Below are 17,981 nucleotides of genomic sequence, written 5' to 3'. Positions count from 1 at the left end.
CAAAGTTCACGAAAATGACATGAACAGTGAATACTATATTCTAAGTAATTGTTGGATTCTGTGAGTTTAATAATTTCGTGAGAAACTGTTGTTTCATGAAAATAGATAGTCATGGTGTATTAAAAGAATGCAGTGTTCTAAAATTTACTTTCTTAAATATTACCAGCGTATATACTGAAAAATAAAAATTTCTCGAAATAATAATGATATATTATTAGTGTACTTTAATTGTCTGCCGAATGAACAGACTACGTAAGTAACCCAATGACAATGAAACGTAGTAACTAACCAAGCGAATTACTTGTTCTCTGATATTAGAAGGTTAAAAGGTTTCTAGAACCAATTCCGTCACCTGAACCTCTTCTGGACCTCTTCATTCTGTTTACTTTTACCGAAACATATGTCATTAACGTCAGTATTAACGTTGATCTTTCAAGTCCGTCACTGTCATGTGTATGTCGTATTTTACTAAAAGGTTTCCCTATCAAAATTAGAAAGTGTGATTTTAATTTTACTCCTAAAAGGTTAGTCCTTTTCAAGCATCATTTGCCTTCAAGCTGTGTGTTTTGAAATTTCTTAAAATGTATGGAATCTTTACATAAGCTAGTAAACAAATATGTACAAATAAATAGTAAACAAAAAAGTAGTGAATTACTTAATATGCTTTGTCTTTACGGTAACGAAGCAATCATCTTGAATATTTGCCCTTTTCAATCATTTTTGTAAAGAAATGTTGTTAATTATGTAAGCGAAATGTAATCAGAAATGGCGATTGAAAAATGTCTGTGTTCTGAGGTAATGTTTTGTGCAGCCTGGTAGATATTGACCAGCCTTTTAGAGGAGTTTACTGCCTCTGTCTTCAGGGTGATCCTTCGCCGTGAGAACCTAAACTCACACCTGAGTGACGATTGTTTTCGGTCATATAGAAATCATTTAATAACTTTAAGTATGTTATTCTATCATATCCGAAGTCTTACATGCCTGTCGAGGAACATAAAATGTTTACACCGAACACCTGTCTCAACACACAGCTTTATCGAGCTGCTAATTCTAGGTCCGATGTAGTGCTATCAGCTTTTAGAAGCCAGCTTCGGTATTTCACTTAACCCGAAGAAGAGAGCACAGTTGTATCTATTTTGTGTCTGTTTATTAAACCATGCAAGCGATTACTTGATGAAGCATTGCAGTTTTGTTCTGTGATCATGAAGCATGCAATTTGGTGACGGCTACTTTCATGCAGAAGTCGCATGGAAGCTTCATATTTATGTTTTGTTGTAGTCTGTCGAAACTCTTCGTAGTTGCAACACGTTTGGCGAAGGAGTCGTCATAATGTAGGTCATCTGGTTTGGAGGAATGTCGCTAGCTTATGAAATTAAATAGAATTTTATCTGAGGATGTTGAAGAAAAGGCGAAATATCCTGTTAATTAGTAAGAATATTTACCTCATACGCTTGTAATAGCATTTAATAGCTAAACGTGAATTGTGTATTTCTGTGTTCCTAAAATAAAGTCCGGTGTGATTACATATATCTTTCTACATATAAAGTCTACTCTTGTTACGTTTGAGTGAACCGTTGTGAAGTAACGTGTTCCATCTAGTGTAAGACTAGGAGCCCTTACATACATGGAGGTACTACGTGTTGATTCATTCGTCAGTTTCGATGCTGTCCTTGACTTCAAGTAGAAACATGAAGTACGACACGCTTTGATTAACCATCTGCAATCACAAAGTACACACATTTAATGTCTTGTTCGTTATTTGAATAAAACATCTACTGTGTCCTGTGGAAAATAACTATATTAAAAACTAGAGATACGTAGGAGGGTGTTTGGAATTTGATTCTCTTGAATCAGTGTAATTTTCGCGAAGTCATTTCATGGAGCGAGAGATTTGTCTGTCTGATATGAAACAGGTGAGACGATTTATTGACACAAGGTGATCAAAATTTGAGATCAGGTTTGAACCAACTTCGTATATAGGCCTGCACTCATTGGCGCTGTAGGTTCTTAATTTAAGCATCACCCTATGCAGTCATATGTATCCATTTCTAGGTCATGTGAACTCATTATGAACCTTAGCATTATATTGACGTAAGTATTCACTCTCAGGGAAAGAGCCCCCCGGTACCCATCGTGTACAAGACTTGATAGACGTCAGACCTGATCTGGGTATTGTGGGCAAGAGAAGAATACCTACCATTAACTTTAATAAAACCCCATTATCCAGCTCGTACGTAATTTCTGAAGTTCGGAAAGCAAGAACATAATTTATACCTGTTCCGGACGTTCGGGAGTAACCGACGTATTTTTCCTGGGTTTTTTTCCAGTTACAGTAATATAAAATTAAAAATTTCAGTAAGTCTTTTTTCCTTTTATGAATGCATTATACTGTTCACATAACCACATTGCTGTTTTTTCTGGACTTCTTCCATCGTTCGCTATTCTAAAATGAGAACACTACGTTTCGAGAAGTGTCTGTGCTACCATCTTCAGGTGAAAATATATATTGTGGTTGGTTCAACAGGCCTACTATGTAACACGCACCAGACCAATGATTGCAGTGAAGTTGCACAAATTAGGGGATTGGATCACGCAGCTGACCAGTCGGACAGATTCCTCGGAGAACTTTTATGAAGAAGTGTTTCATACATTTCCTAACTTTACGTAACTTTATGATGAATACTTTCTGTTCTGAATCACGTTTAGTTTCGTACGATATGGAAGTTTTACGGTATCATTTATGTATGAGAAAGGGCTTTGAATCCAGAATAATGGTTTCACATCTTTCTGCCCCTGAACTATAGAATGGCAAACAATTTTAAACTGCTCTGGAATAATGATAATTTATTACTGAAGACTTATTGGCAAAATTAATGTAAAGACAAGTAGTAAAGATGCACAAAAAGTTTGGAACACTTATGATTTTGAAACGCTTTGAGCACATGTGCAATATTATCAACATTATCACCACATATCCTGTAGATGTATATTGTGTAATTTCACACAGCCGCTCAATTGTACGCACATGAAACCGCACACAAACATTTTTCCTTATATTCTTTTAAGAGTTCGCTGTGGTATTTTGCTGTGAAGTGCATAAGGAAACTGAAAACAGGTTTTCCACTGATAGTCTAAGAAATGTTTGGTTGTTATTTAGAATCGAAACGTACATTAACCATGGTGCTGATGGTCACTGGCACAATCTTTCCAGCAGTGAGGGTGAACTCCTTGTTAGCTGATGATATTATTAATCTGATGCTCTTCTGGAAGGAAACTGGCGTTCCGACCCAATCACATCCCCAGGCCGCATCTTTTATTCTCTGCGTCTGAAACAAGAACCAGCTGGAATGCAAGCGAAAGTTCTTAATGCAGAAGAGGAAGGACACGTTTTATGGCGTTAAAAACGATTTTCCACTGAGAATATGCTCAGAATTATGATCATAAAATATTTCTTTATTTAACTGGAATTTGACAAGGTTATAATTTTACAACGATGGTGGTGAAAATAAACTAGAAGGAAACGGTAGTGACCGGTATAAATGACTGTCCCACACTTTTCTTGGACGGAGTGAGAAAAGCCACCATTGTGCTTAGTCAATGTATACCGCGTTTGGGGCACAAAATGAACATGTTTCCTCCAGAATATGAAATACTAATTGCGTTCTTTGGTCAGTCTATGGATGTGTGGCACAGAACGTGGACGGTTGCTATTCTAGACGGTTTATTGTTCGGTCCCAAAAACGCTGAGGTGATGTTTTCTTCAGACATTTATTGGCGAATGCAGACAATTAGGCTTACTCGTAATTCTAAAACATTCTGATGGCGTCCGTTTAAGTTCATAATATAGTATAGGCATATGTATGTGTATAGCCTTATCTGTTCATGATTTTTCTTTGTTGTTTGGATGCCATTCTACCGTAAATAACAAGGTGAAACACGAAAATGCGCGTAAATTAAATTATTAGTTGTACTAATGCTAGACGTTTTGTCTGAAAAAATCATTAATCTGCTAAGTAACAGTTTATTTATAAAAACGTAAGGTGTTATTAAATAAAATTATTGAACGTAGTGAAATAAGGGTGAACGTTCCTTCTTTATTGTGTGTTCAGAGGGTCTTAAAAGACTTTGTGAAGTCTTACTATTAATATAGTTCATGTTATGTATTTTTTGTAATGTAATTAATATAAATTTTGAATGTGTATATGTGACTTCGTAATTAATGGCAATGTCCGTTTCGTGTAAAAGTGACTCATTCTGAGCGGAGCTGCGAATAATGCTACAGAATCACACGAGTTGATGCTTAGCAGTCTACCTACCTGTGCCGTAAGCTCATATCCAAACCAGCAGTAGAATACTAAAGGTACTAGCGCCATCGAGTATGCGATTACTCCCTGGAGCATCATAAAATGGTCTCCCCAGCTCTGCAGACAGAGGAACGAGACTGCGTTTGTGCTTTAAAATGAACATTTGAAGAAGACCATGTGCAACATACCGAGAGAAATTGGGGAATTGGGGACTTAAAAAGGTGTGTTCCTGTTGTAAAGACAAACGAAAGAACATTAGCTATTCTTTCTATTTGGAATATTCGTCGAAGAATTAAAAAAATAAAAATAAAACGGTTTGTCGTAAAAACAGTTGTAAATAAAACGTTCCCCTTAGGACAGAAAATCTACAGGCACGTTGAAAATTTAAATTGCCCTGTTTTTCCCGAACTGTGTGTCTTACAAAAATATACATCGTAGCCAAATGGGCTTTACTAGTGTATTGTATAAACCAAGAAGCGTTCTACTTACCGTAACAATAGAGAAGGCACAGAGACACATCGATATCAGCGAAAGTAAGAAGACCCCAGTCATGAAGACATTCAGTGAATCCTCCAGCTCTCGAATGTATCTTAGAGGAGAAATATAACAATTACGTGTCAACTGCCATTAACCTGGTAGAATTACAAATAACATCACGTAGCGTCTTTAATCATTCGTGTTTTCGTAGGAAGTTCCCTGTTCCACACACCTCAGAATCTCTTGATGTTGACGTACGCACTCGTTCAGCTCTTTCTGCATGTGCCGGAACACTTCCTCGAGGTCAGTCTCAGCACCCGATTCCTGTTGCATTGCCGTGTCGCGTTTCAGTTTGATATTCAACAGTCTTGCCCTCAGCTTTTCCAGTTGACTTCCGGTGATGCAGACCAGAGTAGCGAAAAAGCACGGGAAGGGGTAAACGGTGAAGACGTAAGCAGTAGCAGCAATGGACTGCAGGAATAACAAACAGGAACATTACAAACACACGAACATAAGTGATGTTGTTAAAACGTAAATGCAACGTTAATTTTGGTCGGAGAATTTGCGTACTTGATCACACCTAGTCAAATATTTGTGATTTATTGTGTGGTGTAGATGACTGTCTTCTGGGTTGTTGGGCCGTTTAGTGTGGTAGAAGTTTATCGACGTTTCCGGTGCTTGCTGCCTCCATCATTAGGGTGAAGAGTTTGTTTAAATTGATAATATTGGATTCTGGTGCTTTATATTAAGCGTAGAGGAAGGTGTCGGGATTAAGGGTTGTGTTTAGGCGTGAGTTTGTGGATTACATTCGATTCTACTTGCTCAGAAGGGAGTCTAATGGGTTGTAAATGAACGCGGTAATAATCCTCCGGGTGTCACGAAGCCTGTGAATCTGTGATTTTGTTACAGGTTTTTAGTTTCGTTATCTGTGATTATGTAATTGTAGCCCATACGACTAGTTTTGTTGATGTGCATTTTTTTATAAATGATGCTGTTCGAACATGAACGCGATTTGTTCATATGCGAGTATATAAAGATGAGGTAAACAACTGAGAGACGTCGTCATATGTGCGAGCGAAAGCAATGCAAGTGTGAATATTATCATTAAGCATAATTGGTTGACGAAATTTAATCCAGAAAGTTTTGTTAATAAGCAAGGTCATTAAGAACTGAAACATTATGATATAATATTTTGTATTTAATTGTTTTTCATAGGTTTTATGTCGTGATTTATAAAATGTCACTTAGATCTTACTGTAGATTAAGAATGGTAATTTACCTGCTGGATGTTAATCAGTTCGTATGCTGGGCTAAGGGCCATGTCGCAGGGAAACCAGGCGTTGAACAGTGGGATACGTTTGTCGGATATCACTGAGCAAGCTATAATGTACGCCACCAAGTACAACTCTGCAGAGATTGTAATTCGTCTGATAGTTGTCTTTATGACAGAAATCCAACCAGCCATTGTCAAGGAACCAGTGTCTGGATCATTCTTCGGAAGTGTTTCCCAGTTGAAAGCCTCGGTTCCGCGAATCAGCCGTTCTAAAACATTTGTCCGAAACCTGTTGGACCAGAAATTGTAGCTTAAGTAAAACACAAATACAAAAATTTATGAAATGTGCTCCATTGGTATTATATTTTCACGCATTTTTCTATATCCGTTAAATCACTTAGAAAGGGCTTACGTGTCTGTTACGCCCCTGGAATCTCAACAAGAACAGACAGTCGTGTCGAATATTTTTCTAATTCCTCTACCTTATTGTTTGTTTGGACTTAAGAGAAATGGAGTAACAGTATGATGGAGAAACTTTCATACCGAGGAACTGCACATTTCTTCTCAAGATATTGCTTAGGCGATAAAATCAAGGAGTATCAGATGGATGGCGCATAGAACGCACGTCAAGTAAAACAATACAGGATTTTAGTTGGAAACCTGCCGGGAAGAATGCTTTCAGGAGTCCTAGGCGCAGATGAGTGAATGATATTTGTATATATATTAAAGGAATAGGTTTTCAGGAGGTGGACTAGGTTTATTTCACTGAGCATAGAGTTCAGGATCAAGTTTTGTGAACGATAATGAAACTTCAATTTTCATTTGTTCCGTTAGAACGCCTGAATGGATAGCAATATACAGACGTTTTTAACATCTCGATGCCCATGAATGGACAAACTGATATAGTATTGCAATATTTCAACATAATGGAATGTAGCTATGGGTTTGTTACAGCAAACAATTGCCATCAGTAAACAATTTACATGGCACTGAATTCGATTTGCATATCATGATATTTTACTTAAAAGACCTGTGTACAGGCTGTAATTGTGAAATGTAAAAGAGTCGCATGTTTCTGCTTCCTGGACTGTATTTTATGAGAATCTATATTAATTACAAAAATGTTATAAACTCCAGTTCTTACAAAAATTTCTTTTTATTTTATCCTCTTGTTCTATCAGTTTTCTTAATTTGTGTCCATAACTTTTAAATGTTTAAAATGGAGACAGTAATGTATGATAATCAAATTTGAATCTCAGGGTTTTTAAGACTCGGATCGACATTCTTAACAGAATCGTGGAGACGAAAGAGCAACACTGAAATGTACCTGAGGAAGCTGTATGTCCATATAATTATGCTTGCTGGAGCCGCCGCTCGGACAGTTTCCATGGTGTATCTCAGATCTTCCTTATGTGTAAACAAATCCAAAACATTAGAAGCATAGAATATCAAAACGCAGGTATTTACTGCGAAGCAGTAAATTTGGAATAATTTCGGCACTTTCTCGAACAGAATTGGAATGCCAGCTGTGCGAAAAACTATCAAGAAGAAATTGAAGCGCAGTTTTGTAATGTTTCCTATCAGTACGTTATTACGCCCTGCCATATTATAGACAATGAAATGATCAGGTCTGATCTGTGCCCAATTTAATAAGATTTCAAGAACAAAGAGATGTGGGTATGGACGTCTCAAAGCCACACACTGCAACCCACTACTGCATGGATTTACACATGGGCTGTAGATATTCAATAATCATAAACGTATTGTAGAACCAAGTACTGAATTATTTATAAATAAAGGGTCTTATTTGTCGTTCCTTAACTGAATACGCTTAGAAGTTTTAATTCTGGGAAAGCATGCAAACAGTAGGACGAGTACGGAGGCTTTATAATCTAAGTAATTCATGACCTCTATAATTTTAATATTCAGTGAATAGTATGCTTCTTTACTCTCACACACAAACACGCTATAACGATGCTTTCTTGTAAGAATATTTTGGATAAAGTGTAATATTCGGAATTTAAACCTATATTATATCACATACAAAAGCAGACATTTGGTATTTTAAATTTACGTTTATTTTATAGCTGCACGGCCTATGTAGCATAGAATTTAGGGTAATTTTGAATGATGAAATGGAGAGGGTGTGGGAAGAAGTGGTTTTGACCTATTTTAAGACAATATCCCAGCATTTGCCTAGAACGACTTTAGGAAGACGAAAATACGTAATTAGGTTAATTGGTCTCAAAGCCGGGTCGTCTCGAATAAGAATTGATTGTGTTAATCGCTGGACTGCGACTTCGGTATAAATTGGGGCTCTTGGTTTCCGCTACGTTTTTGTGATCAACTCTCGTGTACCGTATAATTGATGTGCCAAGAAATTGTAATATGTTTGTCGTTAGGATATTCCGAAAATTTTAAAGCGTCTTTTAAGTTGGTAACGAATGATATTCGTAGTTATGTCCATGTCAGATATGTCATGTATTATTTGTTTAGTACATTACACATAATGTTATATTTCCCATACCCACTTTTCAACTAATCATCATCATCATCACCATCATCAGCTTCAGGGATTAAAAGTATTAGTCTGTTCCGACTTCCGTTATTTTTCTTCTGGAATTGGTCTTTTAATCTTTTCATAGGTCTTCCTCTTTCTCGTTTTCCTTTCGAGGAATGAATGTAGAAGTTTGTTTGCAATTGACGTTTCTCAGTTCGTTCCACATAATCCTGATGGTTTCTTTGAAAATTTGGTTATCAGTTTTGGAAAATATATTCAGTTGTTTCTGTATGTCTTCGCCCAGACCATTCACGTCCTACTAGAGGTCGCAGAAATCTCATCATTGCTGTTTTCATTTGTTTTTGCTGTTTTATAATTATTACGCAGAATTACGCCATATAAAGCAATATGGACTCAATTACTTATTGAATTTCCGAAGAGTCTCTGTTCTTGAAGATTTCTGTCTTCTGGGTTATTGCGCTGTGTAGTCTGGTCGATGTTAACCAACGTTTCAGAGGTCATACTGCCTCCGTCATCAGGGCGATGAATATTCATCGCCCTGATGACGGAGGCAGTATGACCTCTGAAACGTTGGTTAACATCGACCAGACTACACAGCGCAATAACCCAGAAGACAGAAATCTTCATATTCACCGCTGTGAGAACCTCAAGTCTTACACAGTCTCTGTTCTTGTTTTTTTACGATAATAATCTCTTGATGGTGCTACAAGACTATTGAAAATCTGAGAGCTTCACACATAGGTTATTTGAGAATCGAAATCATGTATTACAGCTAAGATACTTAAACGTATTCACCTAATCAGATATCCTGCTCCTATTTGAGTTTTTGCCTTCTCTGTGGTTCGTAACGTGTAGTGTTTTATGGTGAGGAGTTGTTGTACCAGCGTCCAACACCAAGATGAACGGTCACCCATTGTTGATCGTTTACAACTGCTTCTCCAACATGTTCGCAACTGCCCTTCATAATGGAGGCTGTCGCCTCCATCTGCAACCTGATGACTTCCCATGCTGTGATGAGAACATAACAGTTAGTTATTGTCACATCATCACTTACAATCCTAATAATATTATTTACTTATTTATGAATTTAAGATTAAATATTACGTACGAAGCTAACAGGGAACAGAGGAATGTAATATTTTTCTTTGCATGTCGTTAAAGCCTTCAGATGAAGCACTCGTAAACAGGTATTTCTTCTGTTGTAAGCACCGATTATATCTTCTTCATTCCAAGTATAAGAATCCAGTAATTTTGTACGGAGTGGTTATGATGTGAAAAATATTCTGCTTTTTATTCTTCTCCATTATATGTTGCTAAAATTAACTATAAAAATTAATTATTTATAAAGAGAACTGTTAGGAAATGAGTAGAAGATGGTTACATTATCTCGTCTTGTGTATTATTAACATTTTAGTTCAAGACATCTAACAAGGTTCATGTTGGTAAATATTTTACTGATTTAATTGTGATTTCCATTTCAATGAATATCACTAAATTCTTTATTCGGATTTTATTTTGCTCTAGAATATGACACGTAGAATGTTGAAGAGGTCCAGACTAAAATTACCTTAACGCAGAAATAATTTGGAGATGTAGTCACTTGATTAGGGCCATGTCACAATATTCGAAAATATCAGAGCACACGTCTTACAAAGAAAATTCACGTTTGTGATACGTTAAATACCTGTAATCAGCGTCAGACTGAACAGTTTAAGAGAATGGGCATTATCCATCCTCTAGGTTCTTTCTTAAACCACAACGCTTTCAGAAAATTGATGTTTCCGTCATGGCGGGGGTTACACAATCAGAGGGGACCGTTAAGATAACTGGGTCCGGCCATCCTTTTGGCAGAAGAACGCCATTCGATTTTTGCATCGATATCCTGTGACTGAGATTCGCTTTTAAGGTCCTAAATGAACTTTAGCGTATCGTTTGAGTACTCTGCCAGTTATTTATGAAATTCTGTATTGATTGTTCATACCGTGTCCGGAATCATACACTTCTATTCATCTGCCATTCTTACATCATCTTTATCCAGTACCAATATTAATGTTGTCCTGTCTCCTTCTAGGTCTTCTAAGTGTCCGTTTTCCAACAAGTTGCTCCATAGAATTATGTACGTTTTCCTTGTTCCCCAAGCTTAGCTACGTGATCAGACCATCGTAGCCCCCGCATTTCACTATTCTGATAATTACAGAGTGATGTATAATCGCCAAGTGTATTGCTGTTTTGGTCTGATATCATAAATTTCTTACTAGAGTCTTCGTACGTCCAAATACTTCTTGATTAGCATGTATGTGTACCATGGCATCGTGCGTCCTCAGGTTGCGTGCGGATGCAGCCTCCAGATGTGGAGGTTAAACAAGTAAGTAGGCCGATAAGAACTGGTCCTGCAGTTTGGGTTGGTTTAGAGCGAACAGACTTCACCTTCACGTTTTGTCAGAGATTAATTAATAAACGCATAAACATACTTGCTGTGAGTTACACGCTATTCTTAGGTGTAGTACAAACTAACGCACATTAAACCTCATACAGACAGTACGAATACAGACTTAAAAATTGTTTAAACTTTTCTTGTCTGAAATAATTAGTATTATCAGAATGTAGGCTGCATTATATAGTAGCCCTGTAGAAGTGCAGGAAGATTAATATAACTTATTATTAGTAGAAAGTAACATTCTTATAAAGTATTGGAATATTTTATTTGATTTGTGTTTGTAATGATCCAGAATGCTAGATCTTAATTAAATTAATTGGTACAGAACTTTATGTACCTACTCAAACTAAATTGTTTTGTATCGATTTAACTTGGTGAAGTTTAAATATGAAGTATGATTTGAAAGCTGGTTTTTCCTGAATGTTATCAAATGTCTTGTCCTGCATATAAGTATGTTAAGGAGCTGCTGGTGTGTAACTTAGACCTGGGATTGTTTTAAAAAGTAAGGAACGCGACATGAGATAGGTAATTATAGTGTGCCAGGAGGCCCTCACGGTGGTATTTGCGCATTATACTAATTAGCTTAATGCTGCGAGTATAATTTCGCGCAAGCTTGTTTGATTAATTTGTTATAAAAGACGGAAGGAGTCAGCGTATCTTTAATTTTATGTCGTTCAAGAGCGGCATTAATGTTGCCGTCTAGCGACTTGATTCAGATGTTCTTCCTTTTAACATATCTTTCTGCCTCAAGCATTGGGACTACAGCTTTCATCTTCCTCACGTCAAAGTAGTGCATTTCTTCCGTATCGCAACTACAGTTTTCATATACCGATATGCAACGGGAACTCCTCTTGTATTAAATTATAATGCAAGAGAGTGCTGTATACTATTTGCAACTTGGAATTATCACAGCGGTGGGTAATAACGTCATGTGGACTTGTAGGTAGATACTGATGTTTTAGAGGAACATACTGCTTTCATCTTCAGGACTGAAGTGTATACCATACGTTCAAGGATCTCTCGTACAATTTTTAGCATGTATGCCACAATTCTGTTTTGATTAACTCACATTGTATCTCATCTCTTCCTTTCTTTGTTACTTTATTACTTACTTAATTAATTTCTTTCTTATCTACGATTTCAGTAGTTTCCGTTATATAGACTGCACATTTCCAGACAGTGTTCCTGCCTTCAAGGCTGCTATCTTATAAGATTAATTTTTTCGCACTTGTCTTTTTCGTTATTTTATAATCTTCATCGGACGACACTTTCTCAGACCTCAGAGTATGTAGTTTATGACGTACGTATTCGGGTTGGTACGTTAAGTTGAAAAATTGGTGGTTTCGTGTTTAAAGCGTTTGTTTATTATTATAAACTGAACCTTAGAGTTACGAGGTTTGTTAAACCAATTGGTGATTACACTAGCGCATATTTTTGAGAATAACATGAGAATTTAATTCTGTTACCAGTGCTGGATTATAATAAAATATTTATACTTTTCCTAATTGTGCAGATGTTTATTATGATTCTTGGGCTTTGAATTGTATCTTATTATATTTTATTCCCTTTAATTTAAACGCACAACAATTTTAGAGGAAGTCTTCGAGTACTTACATAACTGTCGTGCAGCCTACAATTCGGTGGGAAATTACATGTGTTACAGAGGTTGTGGGTTCGTTATGTAAACGATCAGGTTAAAAATTGGTCAACAGGTATTGACTTCAGCGCATATTATACACCATATTAGTTAGTATACTTAAAATTCAGCAAATTAACTTGTAATTAAACTTTAAAATTTTGGTCAACTTATTTGTTTATGATAGTTAAATGCATACTTACTTTGGCATTATGTTACTACGTCGAGCTTCTGTCTGAGACCTCGTTTATAATATATAATTAAATTGTAAAATAAAATTTGCTCTAAATAATTTGGTTTCGCATGAAATAGTCGTTGGACCATATGGCCAAATAGAAATGTGCATTTCGGTGTATGTGGTCTGGCTTTCAGAACCTGCTGACAGAATATGCGACAGAAATTATTTTATTGATATTTAACGTGTGTAAGGACGATGTCAGCAAGTTGTCACAATTATAAGGCATAAGAATAAGACAAATTTGGTAAACAGGTGTGTATATCAGCTCATAAAGTAAGCAATAACGGGTATTAATTTCATCTTGCTGTAATGATATAATTATAAATGTAAGGATTGTCTTGATGTACACCTGTTTTATATATTGACTCAAGCTTACACTCGTAGATTAGTGACCTTGTTACATGTGTTGATAATTATTTAAAAACAGCAGATTATAGACTTCTTAATGATAAGATAACCTGGTGATGTGACAGTATCTGTTGCTGTGGAGAGATACGTAAATATATTTTCAGAATCCTTTACATTTATACCTTTAAAATATTCATATATTCTGCTGTGTTAAAATATAAGATTAAGTATAACTGTGTCGTGTGGAATAGAGAGAATTAAATGCATGTTTAAGTGTGTGTATATATATATATATATATATATATATATAAACAAGTAAATTTATTCGCACTTATGTGCGTAATTGATAATATGGGTTTGTAGTTTAAAATGTTCTGTGACTGTCAATGGGCACATTACCATTTATTGTAATAAAGTAACAATAAGATACGATGTCGTCATTCCTGTTAATTCCTGTTAGTCGCTAGTTTAAATGAAAATTAAAGAACAAGTCTTATAAAAGAGTGTTCTTTATATATTCTTATTATTCTATTTTTAAAATTTTCTGAACAGAAAAGAGGTTACATGTTTGCAAACATGAAGGCCTAGTTACGAAGTGTTCACTTCCGGAAATGAAGAAGGCGAGAAATCCATACAATCCATATGATAGTTCGTATGTAGTACAGAAATAGTATTTCTGCTTTATCAGTATTCATGTAAACTGCGTTACTGGAACAAGTGGTATCTGTACTCTTTCCCTGTTACTCCACTCAACACTAACGTAGTATGTTTGTCAATTTTAAAGTAAGTATTCTCGTAAAACACACCTCATTTTTATCACCATATATTATGGCGAAACATTTGAAATTACACACAAACTAGGAAACAGAAGTCTATATAGTGGACACTTGCCTTTATGCAGGTAGGTACTCGCGTGTTTAGCAAATGTTGGATCGTGGTTGAATACTCGTAAAGAAATTAAAATTTGAATAAAATTCTGCTTCGGAGAAAGCATCAATTTAATTTGAGGAAGTTTAAAGTTCAAACGTAGTCCTGACGAGAATTATTGATGTTTGCGGAAATTATAATTGTTCTGAACCAAAATATAAATGTACTAAGAGGTAGTGCAATAACTCGTTCTGCTACAAAATGTTACAATATAAAGCCCGTGTTTGCGTAATTCGAACTTTACCTACTTTTGGTAGGCCAGCACCGGTTTTCAGGAACAATTTTATGCCAATAGAGGAGGGCGATTTAAGCAAATTTTTTTTTGTAGGAACTACCTAATAAAAATGTAACTTAAGTTGCATTTATGTCTAGTTAAGTCTATTAAAATGATCTACATAGTATATTTACCAGCATTGAAATGTCTGAATTTCTTTAGTCAGACTCCAGTGCTTGTTGTTAGTGTCCAGTGTTTAATATCGGGTTAGTTTTCTTCTTATGAGCCTGCACTAATTAATTTTACTGTGTTCGATGTTTTTCTTAACTTCTAGCAGGAACATGAAGTAGGACACGCTCTGGTTAACCATCTGGAAACACAAAGCACACAGTTCCGTATGGTGAAGAGTCCGTGTTCTGCTTACTACCACCCAGTTGGCAAGGCGGCCATGTTAACCGTGTTAATCCAGCTAACACTTTTAAATACGAAGAATAAAAAATCCTCTGTCTTAATTTGTGGTTTAGTGGTACTCCATAGACTAGAACACGGTAGAACCGATCAGATAAAATGCATCGTTAGCCAGCTTTAGCCAGCCAGGCCCTCGCCGCCAATGTAAGCCTCGACTAGCTGGCTAACGATGTTTACGTCGTCAGACACCACTACCGAAGCACGAGATTTTTGTCTGCGTCGTTAAACGTCACAATCTAGATTTATGAATGAGTCAAGGGACTGTGATACCGAAATGCGAGTTTCAGTTTCTCTGAATACCTGAACGAGAATGTTGGCTGTTTGGGGTAGGGCCTACATGATGGATATACAATTAATTTCTTAATTACGTATATTTAAGAGGTCGCAGACTTACAGTAACCAGCGTGCTGATCGTCACTGGCACAATCTTTCCAGCAGTGAGGGTGAACTCCTTGTTAGCTGATGATATTATTAATCTGATGCTCTTCTGGAAGGAAACTGGCGTTCCGACCCAATCACATCCCCAGGCCGCATCTCGCACGTTCTCCGCCTGAAACGTTACAGCATCATTGACAAAAACACAATGCAGTACATATCGTAATAATAACCTCAGTGTTGTAGTTAAGTTGCAAGTGCCATTGAACCCTCTGTAACTTTTATTGACATGTCGTTTACCACAGAAATTTATTATCACTAAAATACTCGTATATTGATCGTCGTGGATGCTGAAGTGTATGCATGCATTATCTTACAATTGAATAAAACCAGAAGGTCTATTCAAACGTCGCATGTTCTTAAGATTTTTGAGATTGTTATTCACCTTTTGAAATATTAGAATTTCTACACTTTGGTGTATATGAAAAGTTTATGGATATAGTATCTGGCTTTATAATTTGAACGTATGTTAACCCACTGTGAAACTATTTGATCTCGTACATTTAAAATATCGAAGTAACTGACTCTATGGGACAGAAAACTTCTTGAGAAGCTAACAGTCACTCACAGAGTCAAGAAATTTCCCTCTTATGAAACGCAAAAGTTAGGAAAATGTTTTGACTAGCTGAGGGAATATTAGTTCCTCAAGAATGACTAAGTTGTATGAAGTCAGAAGTCAGTTAATTAGTTACCAGGTGAAGTTTTGTAAGCATAAAGTAATTAAGGTCACCCAGACAGTTGGACGTTTCATATCCGTCAAAGTATGACGATGGGTTAACTAGAACCTCCAAGGGAATAAACTTGCCGAAACTTTGCGGTTAGTCTCAGTGAAAGAAACGTTTAAAACTGTCTAACACCTTAAAGGGTGTAGCACTTTTGGGTTTAGAAACACACGGGACTCTTTTTAATACAGTTTTGATCAGAAGTTTATCTGCGCTGTTACATTTTATTTCTTTGACCAATTTCTTTCCAACGGCGTACATTTCGATATAAATAATTTATTGAAGCACCCGGTATTTTATTGTAATATAAGTTTTTATTTAGTGTTCTGTCTGATGACAGGTCCATATGAACAGGATCCTTCCATCCTTTTCTCGGACTGGGACCTGTTCATATACGTTCTTGGCAGATGATCCAGAAGTGGTTTGCCATTGCCTTCTTCTGTGTGTGAATGGAGTAATTGTTGGGATGCCACGGAGAAACCGGGGAAGCCCCCGGAGGAAAACTCCGTGTTGCCTAGACCACGGCCTTGCCCAACACAAGTTATAAATTCGGGCACCGCCGGGAATCGAACCCGAGACCCCAGTATTACAAGGCCAGCATTATAACCGCTGTTAATATGATTTGCCGCATAATCTTATTCTGTATAATACTGTTACCTGATATGAAAGCTCGTATCCGAACCAGCAGTATATAGCTAGCACTAGCAGTAATAATCCGTACGTCACGATACCCTGAGACATCTGGACGTAGTTCCCCCAACTCTACGGATAGAAACAACATAAATTGCACTAGTTGTGTGTATTGTTGAAGTTTTCCGGAACTGATACCTTTCAGACAAAAGCAAAATCTTTGTTTCCTCACCGTAACTATAGAGAATGAGCCAAGACATAAGGAGGCTAGATCTAGCAGGAATATCACCACCATCATCGGACTGAACGTCTCCTCCATCGCTCGAATGTAACTGGAACAATAAAATGATTACTAATTTGTGTAGCTTGTTAAACCAGTGCATCACAATTTCCTGTCATGTTGTCAGTGACATTTTCGGTCCCTGTTCAGTTTGTAAAAATAACAGGCACCTCAGTATTTGCTGGTGGTGACGTACACAGTCGTTGAGCTGGTCCTGCATGTGATAGAAGGCGTGTACTTTCTGTCTTTCCTCATGTCCAGTCTCAGCACCCGGGTCCGGATGCTCTGCTGTGTCCTGTTTCTGTCTGATATCCAAAAGGTTTGCTCTCAGCTTCTGCAGCTGACTGCAGGCGATGCAGACCAGGGTGGCGTACAGTCCGTTGAATCCCAGGAGCATGAGGGTGTATATCAGAGCTGCTAAGAGCTGTCACAACACTCAATTAGATATGCCAATTTTGATAAATTCAATAATGAGCTGAAAGTCTCTGGCGTGTATTTTAGGCCCCTTAGCAAAAGACTCGACTGTTTTAACGAATACAGTGTACTATGTATCTACAAATAATTTTGATAAATTTGGACTTGTAATAGATTTCTTTGAGTTTTTACAGGAGAAACTCTGTGGCCTCTGTAACATCAACTCGGGAAATGTTTGTCTATTTGTAATGACATGTGTTAAAGTTTATTTACAGTTATATTAGTCGAGAAAATTACATGCTACTTTCAGCCATCGCATAGGTCCACCGGTGCTAGCAGCGTACAAAAATAATGTATTTTTAGGTCGCTGCAAAGCTTTTAAAATTGTTCATCCTTCAGCTGCTTTAAACCATTTGATTGCACTTTTTTTCCTCAACTAAGGATAACAACACTCGATTTTCGTAAGGATTTTAGAGATATGCTGTACCCTAATAATTATTTTCCGCTTTACCTGTTTCGTGTTATATTGGTTAGTTTGTAAACTTTTAATGAGATATTGCCGATAATATGTAAATTATGATGGGATATGGGGTGTTGTGATGTAATCCGTTATATATTTTATTCGAACAGTGGTAACATATTTGACGAACTATGAAA

At 36.7% G+C, this 17,981-nt stretch overlaps 3 protein-coding genes across 4 annotated transcripts in view; 1 reads left to right on the top strand and 2 right to left on the bottom strand.

Moving 5' to 3' along the window:
• The window catches only part of Coq6 (ubiquinone biosynthesis protein COQ6, mitochondrial), a 191,650-nt gene that overhangs the window by 62,161 nt on the left and 111,508 nt on the right, over positions 1 to 17,981 (top strand). The gene's annotated exons all lie outside the window — the stretch shown is intronic.
• On the bottom strand, positions 1,447 to 7,709 carry LOC110840920 (4-vinylanisole receptor). 2 transcript variants are annotated; one of them, XM_022086238.2, is made up of 7 exons: positions 7,382 to 7,709; positions 6,061 to 6,343; positions 5,014 to 5,252; positions 4,794 to 4,893; positions 4,317 to 4,421; positions 3,171 to 3,326; positions 1,447 to 1,717 (listed from the first exon to the last, which is right to left on the bottom strand). In XM_022086238.2, the coding sequence occupies exons 1-7, from the start codon at positions 7,657 to 7,659 to the stop codon at positions 1,646 to 1,648; spliced, it is 1,233 nt and encodes a 410-aa protein (XP_021941930.2). In that variant the 5' UTR covers positions 7,660 to 7,709; the 3' UTR covers positions 1,447 to 1,645. The 2 variants fall into 2 exon arrangements, with proteins under 2 accessions (XP_021941930.2, XP_021941931.2); XM_022086239.2 differs by lacking the exon at positions 4,317 to 4,421 and having other exon boundaries at positions 7,382 to 7,708.
• On the bottom strand, positions 15,208 to 16,834 carry LOC110840921 (4-vinylanisole receptor). The gene is made up of 2 exons (XM_022086240.2): positions 16,658 to 16,834; positions 15,208 to 15,393 (listed from the first exon to the last, which is right to left on the bottom strand). Exons 1-2 carry the CDS (start codon positions 16,739 to 16,741, stop codon positions 15,208 to 15,210), a joined length of 270 nt encoding a protein of 89 aa, XP_021941932.2. The 5' UTR covers positions 16,742 to 16,834.

This window comes from Zootermopsis nevadensis, unplaced genomic scaffold (genome assembly GCF_977971745.1).
Source record: "Zootermopsis nevadensis isolate Lab colony 2312 unplaced genomic scaffold, Znev_1.0 Znev_ptg000021l, whole genome shotgun sequence".
NCBI lineage: Eukaryota > Metazoa > Arthropoda > Insecta > Blattodea > Termopsidae > Zootermopsis > Zootermopsis nevadensis.
Note: the sequence above shows the minus strand (reverse complement) of the source record. Positions and strands in the feature narration are given on the sequence as shown.

Coding starts and splice junctions, on each gene's coding strand:
- LOC110840920 (XM_022086238.2), bottom strand. CDS start 7,659: ATGGCAGGGCGTAATAACGTACTGATAGGAAACATTACAAAACTGCGC. Junction 5,253..6,060: donor AACTGATTAACATCCAGCAG/GTAAATTACCAT, acceptor TTATTCCTGCAG/TCCATTGCTGCTACTGCTTA. Junction 4,422..4,793: donor GTGCCTTCTCTATTGTTACG/GTAAGTAGAACG, acceptor CTCTGTCTGCAG/AGCTGGGGAGACCATTTTAT.
- LOC110840921 (XM_022086240.2), bottom strand. CDS start 16,741: ATGTCTCAGGGTATCGTGACGTACGGATTATTACTGCTAGTGCTAGCT. Junction 15,394..16,657: donor GATACGAGCTTTCATATCAG/GTAACAGTATTA, acceptor GTAACGTTTCAG/GCGGAGAACGTGCGAGATGC.